Source organism: Sceloporus undulatus, chromosome 3, assembly GCF_019175285.1.
Source record: "Sceloporus undulatus isolate JIND9_A2432 ecotype Alabama chromosome 3, SceUnd_v1.1, whole genome shotgun sequence".
Classification (NCBI taxonomy): Eukaryota; Metazoa; Chordata; class Lepidosauria; order Squamata; family Phrynosomatidae; genus Sceloporus; species Sceloporus undulatus.
This window is the reverse complement of record NC_056524.1, coordinates 33,442,198-33,452,838: the sequence shown is the minus strand read 5'-3', so window position 1 is coordinate 33,452,838 and position 10,641 is coordinate 33,442,198. Positions and strand designations below refer to the sequence as shown.

The following is a 10,641-nucleotide window of genomic DNA, read 5'->3' as shown; positions in this document are numbered from 1 at the left end:
AAATATAGTTCATTGATAATTCACTGAGTGGTGGCAGCGCGGCTTTAGGACCTCAAGGGGTCTCATTCCGCTCAACAGGGAGCGAGAATGGAGATCTAGGAGCTCCTAGAGGGGAAAGTGTGACAAGAGGGGACTCCCTGGGAGTAAAGGGCCACGCACAGGGCGCCAAGGGCTCCAGGGAAAGGCCCCCAAGTCACCACAGCCCATCACTACTACATCTCTCTTTTCTGACTGTGTGGTCATCTGTTCTAGAAACATATCATCCAATTCCTCAGTCTGACTTGGGGGTCTGTAGTAGACTCCCACTGTAACATCCTTGTTGTTTCCCTCCCCTTTGATTCTTATCCAGATGCTCTCCACCTGGCTTCCATGATTGATGTCCAGGATCTCTTCACTGGTGTAAATATCTCTGACATATAGTGCTATTCCTCCTCCTTTCTTATTTGGCCTATTTCTCTTAATAAGGTTATACCCCTCTATTTCCACATTCCAATCATGAGACTCAGCCCACCAGGTTTCAGTGATGCCTATTATATCATATTTGCTTTGTTGTACTAGGAGTTCGAGTTCATCTTGCTTATTTCCCATGCTCTGTGCATTAGTGTAGAGACATCGCAGACCATAGTTCCCTTTTACTTGCTGCCTGTGCAAGTTTTTTTGCCTCCCACTGTTGGGTCCTTGCACTTTTTTTCTTGTTTCCTCTATGTCAGTTTGACTATTTTCGCCATCCCTTTCGCCTTCCTTAATATTGTCTCCCTTCCCCTCGGAACTCAGTTTAAAGCCCTCCTGATCAAGTTCTTGAGACTGTTGGCAAAAACATTTCTTCCAACTGGCGTGAGATGCAACCCATCTGTTGCAAGAAGTCCCTCCTCGTGGAACCACAGCCCATGATCGAAGAATCCAAATCCTTCTTGGCGGCACCATCTGCGAAGCCAGTTGTTCACATCCGCTATTTTCCTCTCCCTTCCTGGACCATGCCCTTCAACTGGCAGAAGAGACGAGATGACAACCTGTACATCCATTCCTTTCAGCTTCCTACCAAGCGCCTCGTAATCCCTTTTGATGTTCTGAAGGCTATCATTGGGGATAGTGTTCCAAAAGTACAGTGCCACTACTGTGAAGGTCTTGTTCTGTATCAACACACCTGTACTTCTGTGAAGAGTGGGAACTGTAGACTAAGGCCACTGTATATGACCAGAGTATGGGAATGAAGATAATAGCTGATGTATTTGTTTCACAAACCATTTAGAACGACAGTGGGCCACTTAAGTAGGTCTGGGGTCCAATTTTGCTCCCTGGTACCTACTGCAGACTTCACCCCTCCACTGCCACTGTCCTGCTGCCCAAATTCAGTGGAAAATCATGCCATCATAAACTCAATTTAAAGTATCCATTTTGCACTCTTTAAATATCGTTGTCCAGGTTTGTTTCCAGATGTTGGTGGCAAACTGTTACTATCCCAAATACTTGCTTTAAAGGGCATTTCTTCTAGCTTTAGTTCCCATCATCCCCATGCTGGCCAGGGCTGAAGAAAATCCCACATCTGGAAGGTCACAGGTTCCTCATCCCAGTGTAGTTCACACCTTGCTCTTATTAATGGCAACATATCACAACTTTTAACAGGTTTGCATTTAACATACAGACCTTGGGTATGAAAACATCCAGAGATCTTTTATCTTGGTCTGTGACCTGCATGTCAGAGAGCATGTCTTCTAGCATGGGGTGGGTAGGCATACTTTGTGGATCTATCAGAATTTCATAAGGAACCCTGGGATGCTTCCAGGAGGATGGTGTAAAGATTTCCCAAGGTTCCACTTGGCCAAAGGTTCCTATGGAAAGAAAAAAAGAAAGGTATTGACACACAGAACAGCAGTCTATGGAAGGAAGCAGCTCTTTCAAAAATTGCGGGGAAGATTTTAATTCCAGATTGATGTGAGGGTCCCTAAATTAAAAAAAAAAAAAAGGCTGTGGTTATTTTATACAGAACAGTATGTTAAAAGTATTTTGACCTTTCCTTTTTAATACTTTTAATACTTGTGACTTATCCAGGATTCCAAAATCCAAAATACTCCAAAATCCAAAAGTGTCCACATAGGTGGCTGAGATAATGACACCTTTGCTTTCTGATGATTCATTGTACAGAAACTGTTTCATGCACAAAATTATTGAAGATGTTATGTATAGCTATATGTCTAAGGTATATAATGAAACATAATTTCATGTTTAGACTTGGGTCCCATCTCCAAGCTCTCTCTCTCTCTCAATCTGTACTACAATGTGTTTATTAGAATTTAATGTACCATAAAGCCAAGCTGGAGAATTCAGTTTCCAAATACTCCATGGTCAATGTTATGCAAATGCACTGGCTGACAATAACCACCCAGCACTATATATGCTTGTCCTGTTATTCCAATTAACCTTGAGTTAAGTGTCAGTTGCATTTCCAATGTATGATGCCCCACATGTTTTATGAATGTATAATTTACCAATGTATTCTCCATTCAGGCTCCACAGGCGAACAGTACAATCAGTGGAACAAGATAACAAGATGTTGTCTTCATCTATGATCTCTAAACTGTATGGTTAAACCAGAAAGAAGAATCAATTAGATGTACAGGCATACCTCAGTTAACAAAGCTTCTGGCAAAGAAGTTCCTTTTTACAAAGCCCTGATTTTCCTCCTCTGTCCAGCTGGAAGTTTTTAGCAGCATCAGCATGGTGAGGATGATGAAGGGGGGAAGGAGAAATTCATGCTTTCATTGTTGGGTTACAGCAGCATGTCTGCAGTATACAATATAATGAAGCTTGCGCTGGGAAACCATGGAATAAGGGGGAAGCAGATAAGCCTACCTGAACAGCTATAGCATATTAAAAAACAATAAAACATAGATGTATATGTTTAGCCACCAACACTGCAATCATAAGAAAACTGGAGGCTAGTAAAAGAAAAAGTCCTGGATGCATTTTGGTAGATGATGCTTTCAAGTGATCTCCAGAAGGTTCAAGTGTTTTTGCTTCTTGACACAAGGCTTATCTAACCTGGTTGTTCAATTTCACATGTGCACAATTGTTACTTTTGAATGAAAAGTTTGCTGGAACATGTTCAACTGCTCTTTTTTTTAATTTAATTTAATTTTATTTTATTTTTTTGTGGTGTAGGAACCGATCCCTATTCTTTTTTATTATTATTGCTAAATAAGTAATGTTCAGAAACACATCTACTTTGTTAACAAAGGTATGACTGTATATAAACACAAACAATTATTTTGCTGTGTTAAACCGATACTTACGACAGAACCAGGTTTACATGAGCTCTCCAATGATTCACATCTAGAGCAACATAAAGAAAAAGATCTTGGTTTGTGCACAGAATCTTTATTAGTATATGCAGTAATAGTGCAGGAAAGACTCGAAGCTTATGGGGTTTAATTTTTTTTACTAGAACCTTAAGATTAGACAACTGGACCCAGGTTCAAGTCACAAATTTCAACTGAAAGAATGCCTTCGAATCTGTAGTTAATACAGGAACAGAATAGAATTCTGTGTCTTTTCATACAAAAGTCCATTCTTGAGTATAATAAACTTTATTCATTTCAGCTATGTAATCTGAGGGTAGGGAATGGAAGTATCTTTGTTATTGTGTGTGTGTGTGTGTTTTTTACCTTCAAGTCATTTCTGACTTATGGTGACTCTAAGGTTAACCTATCACAAGATTTTCTTGGCACGTTTCTTCAGAGGGAGTTTTCCATTGCCATCCTCCGAGGTTGAGAGAGTGTGACTTTAATTATTTATATATTTATTTCCAGGCTTTATATCCCACCTTTTTCTCACAGTGCAATTCAAGGCAGGTCACAACATATTAAAAGGGACAGAGCTAAAACATTAATTACAAAAGTTAAAAAAAATAATTAAATACTACCAACATTAAAACACAGACTTGCCCAAAGTCACCCTGTGGGGTTTTATGCTGGACCAGGGAATCACATTTACTATCCAGTATAACTGTATTTCTTGGATTATGATTCTGGAGACCAGGGTTCAAATCTCAGCTCAGCTATGGAGACCCACTGTGTGTTCTTGGGCAAGTCACACTCTCTCAGCCTCAGAGGATGGCAACAGCAAAGGCCCTCTGAAGAAACATGCCAAGAAAACCATGATAGGTTCACCTTAAGGCTGCCATGAGTTTCTTCAGAAAGGGTTTGCCACTGCCATCCTCTTAGGCTGAGAGATTGTGACTTGCCCAAGGTTACCCAGTGGGTTTTCATGGCTGAGAACCTGTTCTCCAGAGTCATAGTCCAACACTCAAACCACTACTCCATGCTGGCTCTGTTTTATTGTTAAATTTAGGAATCGCAAATCCTTACTGATATATTCCAAGTCACCCAGAAATCTACCAGTAGATCCAGACCTACCTTCTGTTCTCCTTTATACTAATATCCAAAAACACTATCATGAATATTAAGGTCCTATCTAAATATATAACACAGTTTATAACCTAAAAGCAACAATGCTAAATGTCTCTCTTTACCTGACGTTTCCCATCTCTGATCTAGTAAAAGCAAATATTTAAGACATACTTTGTACATGTGCAAAACAACTAATTTGTTCAGAAGCCCAGCAGCAAAGCTGAAGTGATACTCTCCTCAATCTCCGTTCTGATTTATGTTTGAACTGATTTGTGTTTGACTATTTCAATTGGTATTGGGTCAGACCTAAAAATATTTGGTGAAATTCCATCTGCCTAACTCAATTAAATCCTTCCTTAATATGTTCCTCTGAATGGTAACCTTAGAAAATATAACCTGCATTAAAACAATAACCCCATTTTAAAATTATTTTTGGAACTGGTTTTATTATAGAGTGACTTCTTTGCTTCTTTACTTTGGAAAAAAATAGTCAGGTTTCATCTCTCAGGCCAAAATAACATATTCTAGTTTTTTGTTTCAACCTGTTCTATTTTTGTTTCATCCTGTTCAAACATAGAAAGCTGACAAGTACTCATGTACATACATTTCGGTGGTTCTTCTTCTGGATCTGCCACAGCATAATCTTGAATGTCATGAACATGCACATATCCATCCTCATCTGCTGTATACAGATACAAACAATCTGTGGTCACAGCAATGCTGCTGATCAGGGATTTCCCTTTAGTCTGGAACACAAATTTATACAGGCTAAATTGTTTGTTAATAATATTTGCAACAGATGGTCAGTTTTGATATGCTCAGGGGTACTCCAGACACAATTTATCAAATTTGCAGATGACACCAAATTAGGAGGGGTAGCTAATATCCCAGAGGACAGGATCAGAATTCAAAATGACCTGAACAGATTAGAAAAAGCTAGGCCAAAACTAGCAAAATTAATTTCAACAGGGAAAAGTGCGGGTTATTACACTGAAATGTACAGATGAAATGTACATGAGAAAGGTAATCAGATGTACTCAGGACACTAATTCTCTCTGATCATAAAATAATGCATTTTTATCTTCTTTTTCTTAAAAGGTTTAAACTCAAGTGTTTTACATTAAAAAAAAACAACAACAGTAACAGACAAATTTGGGTAGATGCCACTTCTTATAGCCCCGCATGACAATCTGAACTGCAAAAATTCCCTCTTCTGAAAGATATGATCGCATATCTTTCTCCACTTCCAGCAATGATGCTGTTTTTAGAATGTGGAGACATAGCTGTGTTAATCTGGTATTTTTTAGATGTGGAATGTAGGGTGAACCAACAATACAATAGCAAGGGAGTGGTACAGTCACTCCTGAGCCTGACATGGCTTAAGGCTGGAAAAATGACTTGTTGTGAACATAAGTCTCTTAGGAGATAAAATTGCATGTCATTTTTTGCCCAATCTGGGCATGGCTGGCAACAGGCTTGAACAGGTGAGAATGGGTATTATCGCACAGGAAAACGCTGCCAATGCTGCCAGAAGACTACAAGCCGTCTCCCAGCCACGTTTTGTCCGCCAATTTTGAAGGACAAAAAGCTTCTGTCCTTCAAAATCTGCGGACAAAGCATGGCTGGGGGATGGCTTGTAGTCTTCCAGCGGCATCAGCAGCATTTTCCTGTGTAACAACACCTGTTCTCACCCATTCCCAGCTCATGCCTGAATTGGACGAAAACTGACATGCAATAGTTCTTATTTGAACCATACTCACTAAACCACATTCTCTGTTTGGATGAGAGGCAAAAGTGGGAGAACCCCTATATTCAGATTGTGGTACAGGTATAAAAATGCTGCACCCTTTAAAAAACACACACATTTGTGTTCATTTTATGTCTTAAGAAATGGGTTGAGTTAGATTTTTTTTTTTAATAAATAAATTCGGAGGTTTTATCTGTCTAACTTACAGGTGAAAAACTTGCCACAAGTGGATCGCCACTGAATAGACTCCAGAAATGAAGATAGCCTGGAAAAGATGCAATAGCATAGAAAGAAATGTACTGTAGTAGCAAAACAAGAGCATACTTAGGTAGCAACTAAGCATTTATAGGAAATGAACTAACTAGAAATCCATCCCCACAACTACAGCAGTGAATACATATTTGCGGATTTGATTAATATGTTCTCTCTAGGAATATCTAGGTCCTCCAGTACAACTCTATGGTCAACTTTAACTAAAAGTTGTATGGAAAGACCTAGAGATTCCTAGAGAGAATACTCTACTAGGCATTTGCAGCTCCTCCTGTGTAGTCCTATGGTCAGTGTCCAAGAGAGATGTTGTGTTTTTGTTATTTGCGGGTTTTTCCAAATTCATGGGGGTCTTGAGCCTCTAACTCTAGCGAATATGGAGGGACAAGTATATATGCTGAACATGTCTGTTGGCTCTTGCAGAGTTCAAGATACATTGTAAACCTACTGTGGTGTTGCTTTATCCAACACCCCCTAAAAAATCTCAATCCATTGTAATAAAGCTGCAAAAACTAAATAAGGAGGTAGAAAGCAAGGGTGAAATTACCAGTTGGCAGTGTGAAAAAGTAATCAACCAACTGTTTCACATATAGTGCACTTTTTACAGATGCATTCACCCCATGCTCTTAGCATGCTGTATCAAGAGAGCATGAACTGGTTCAACACTTTTGTATTCATCCACCAATCAACAGGCTTGTGGTGAACAGAAAAGGTTGAATGCTACAGGGTCTACAAGAATTAACCCAGTTTGACAACACTTTAACTGCTATGTAGCAATGCTATGGAATTCTGGGAACTGTAATTTTGTGAGACATTTAGTGTTCTCTGTCAGACAGTTCTGGTGCCACAACAAACTACAGTTCCCAAAATTCCATAGCACTTAAAATGGTGTTTATCTGGATTATTTCTGCAGTGTGAATGCAGCCCAAATAGGCAAAGTCTGGCCATAGAACACTTGCTGTTGACATGTACAGAGGGGGAATTTACAGAGATTGGAGATAAGAAGAAAAATCAACCCATTCTTGCCGTTTACTCCTAGGACTAAATTGGAAGAACTGGTCAACTTAGCTAAAACCCAAGTAAAGTAATCTATCATGCCTCTATCCGCTCAAGAGTGCTATGACAGCATAGCAACAATGACAGAAATCCACAGCTAGTGGGTTACTCTTCTATGTAACATTTAAAACACAAGAACCCTCATTTAGATCAGTGATCACACTTGTAAGTATAAAATCCACATAATATTACCCCCACCAAAGGCTGATTAATAAGGGTCAAAATGAGGCACAGGTCTACATCAGTGGAATGGCATGCCCACTCTAACATGCATTGATATTTTCACAGAAAGCCCTGCTAGTGTAAGAATAGTACCAAGATGAGGCAGGGAGGTCAGTACACCCACCTGATCCAGAATCAAACCTGATGAAATACAGCAGGCCAGAACCTGGACTTAGTCGGCCTTCTATATCCACAGATTCAACCATCCATGGTTTGAAAATATATATTTTTAAAAATTCCAAATAGCAAAACCTTGATTTTGCCAGTTTATATAAAAGACACCATTTTATTAATCCATTGTGTTGAATGAAACTTGAGCATCCACACATTTTGGTATCCATGGAGGGTGGGATTCTGAAACCAAATCCCAGTGAATACCAAGGATCCACTGTAGTTAATTTTCCTCTATTAATTTTGGAGTGAGTGGGTAGGGTAGAATTCAAAATATTGCAAGTAGGTTGCTACTGCAAGCAGGTTTTCTAGAAGGAAATTTGTCCTTCGGTGTCCTGCCACATCTTGGGCTGAAAGTGGTGGTTCACCTGCTACTTCAATCTGCCCATCATTGGATCAAATTGATCTGCCTGTTATTGTCCAGTACTGTAGCAAATCTTACCTTTTGGCCCATTGGAAACAAGAGATGCTGCCGCTGATTCAAATTTCAGAGCACGAGTCATTAGAAAGATTACTCGCGTTACAGTTGCATCTACAGCTGGAAAGGGAAAGAAAGTTCTTGAAACTTTAAGGAACTCTACAGCAAACTGCCTGAGAGTGCTCAATACCTTCAGCTTTCCCAAACTTTAAATTTAATTGGCATCTTCCATAGATTTCAGCCACTAAATTTCCAACTCAGTTTTTAAAAAAATAGATAAAAAGTGCTCTGCTGTGTGAATTTTGTATTACTTTTGAGACCTACTATTGGGGTAGGGGGGTGCTGATATAAATATAATTGTTATTAATTTAAAATCTATATCTGAATTTTGTCCAAACAGTCTTGCTACAATTACTTTGTTATGATTCTATAATGCAACACAGTTGCTGAAGTTTATCCAAGAATTGTTTCAGCTACAGGAGCTCAAAAAACATTGGCATACCCAGTAGAGAAGAGATTTTATTTTGAAGCCTTTACTCCTAGATGTAGACTAGAAACCAAAACTTATTTTTACAAGCCATTATATAATCTATTCATAATGAAATTTGAAAGAGGTGCATTGGGCAAATAACTTGGACAGCAAGATTTAAGAGCCTGGGCCAGGTAGAGGGCCATTTCCTTCCCATCCATGTGTAAATTTTACCACACTCAACAAATGAATGTTAACAATCATAATAAATCCAATTGTAAATTGGGAGGTAACTGATCTCAGGTAGGAAGCTTAAAATGCTCAATAATTATGCAGAAAGGTCTTAAAGTACCTTTGAGATTAACTGTGTGAAAGAAGTTGTAGCAAAAGCTTTCATAGACTAGGTCTACGTCCTCAGATGCATGGAGTGCACACCAATAATTATATCAGACTTATGGCATTATGCCTTTGAATAAAAAAAAAATTGCTGTGTCTTAACCACACTAGACCTATTGATACTAAAATAAATTGGGGAGAGGTTTCATCTTTCATCTTCCCGAAGAGTTTCCATTTCTATCTAATTCCACCTGCAACAATCCATACAAAGTGATTTATCCTGGTCACCCCCAGTAAAAACTTACTTTTGGGGCCAGCAGGCTCAATAGCAGCTGGAGTGTAGAATTTATGGCATATGTGACCTGAGATCATATTCCAAATGATGATTTCACCATCATAGCTCGAAGTGGCAAGGAAAGAGGGTGGGCACTGTGCAATGCACAGAATATCTTCCTTGTGCCCTCGATTCTGGAAAAGAAGACAAAGAGAGGTACTATAAGTAACCATGCACGTCACACATCCCTTGTGTTTTGGTTATACTTTATGCCATTGCACAGATCGTCAGGTAGCTCAGATCTTGCAAACTGGCACCCTATAGGGCTGAATTATGTTCACAAGGCCTAAAATGAAAGTATAGGTTGCTATGCCTGTCCCTAAGAGGAAATCTACAATATTATAGTAGATAAAGTAGTCATTTTTGGCAGACCAGTCTTTACCAATTAGAATATACAAGGCTTCTAATTCCATCCAGTTATTTGACAAAGTAAAAATACAAGACATAAATACGCAACAGAATATTTTATGACTTTTAATTAATCACCATGGTACGTTACAGACCGCTGGATTACGGCGGTCTGCTGCCGCCTCCGCTTGCACCGCCAAGGAGCTGCAGCCTTTAAACGGCACAGCTCCCGGACGCTGCCGAGAAGGAGCGCGGAAATCGCGCTCCTTCTCAGGCCCCGGAAGAGGCGCCGCAAAGCACAAGGGGCGCATTTGCGGCGTCATTTCCGGGGCGACACGTGCGGATGCAATGCGTCCAGCATGTAAAGATGGCGGCGCCCGTGTGTATAGGGCGCCGCCATCTTTACGCCCCCTAAATGAGGCCGGTATGGACGCTAGGTCCTCGGCCAACCCCTAGCACGTGACAGGGGCATATTAAAGGCCCGTTTATAACACCCCCATGTTCACTAACAGAAAAGAGTAAACTAAAGAATATCACATTACTGTGCTCTCCTTCTGAAAGTTATGAGGAAACTTCCTCTGTGACAAAGTTAATGACACTCAATTGTTAAATATATGCAGTGCTACCATCTAGTATGACTATCTCCATGCATCCTGTTTAAAGACCACTAAGAGATCTAATACAGTGAAGGCGAACCTTTTCCAGTTCGCGTGCCAGGGGTGGGGCTTCTACCCCCAGGATGGGGGCTGAGTGCCAGGGGCGGGGCTTCTGCCCTCCGGGGGTGGGGCTTCCGCCCCCTTTTCAGAGGGAGGAGCCTCTGGCTCTTGCCCCGGCATTTGCCGGCCCCTGAGGGTCCCTTCTGGGGCC

The 10,641-nt window shown here is 40.3% G+C and overlaps 1 protein-coding gene across 2 annotated transcripts in view; it reads right to left on the bottom strand.

Annotated features, from left to right (window-relative positions):
• The window catches only part of LOC121925378 (WD repeat-containing protein 49-like), a 63,044-nt gene that overhangs the window by 11,363 nt on the left and 41,040 nt on the right, over positions 1–10,641 (bottom strand). For both annotated transcript variants that reach the window (XM_042457455.1, XM_042457456.1), the window contains 7 exons: positions 9,398–9,560; positions 8,312–8,407; positions 6,360–6,418; positions 5,011–5,152; positions 3,291–3,330; positions 2,487–2,575; positions 1,645–1,829 (listed from right to left, as the gene is read on the bottom strand). In XM_042457455.1, the coding sequence (XP_042313389.1) occupies positions 1,645–1,829; positions 2,487–2,575; positions 3,291–3,330; positions 5,011–5,152; positions 6,360–6,418; positions 8,312–8,407; positions 9,398–9,560 (774 nt within the window). The remainder of the gene's footprint in view (positions 1–1,644; positions 1,830–2,486; positions 2,576–3,290; positions 3,331–5,010; positions 5,153–6,359; positions 6,419–8,311; positions 8,408–9,397; positions 9,561–10,641) is intronic.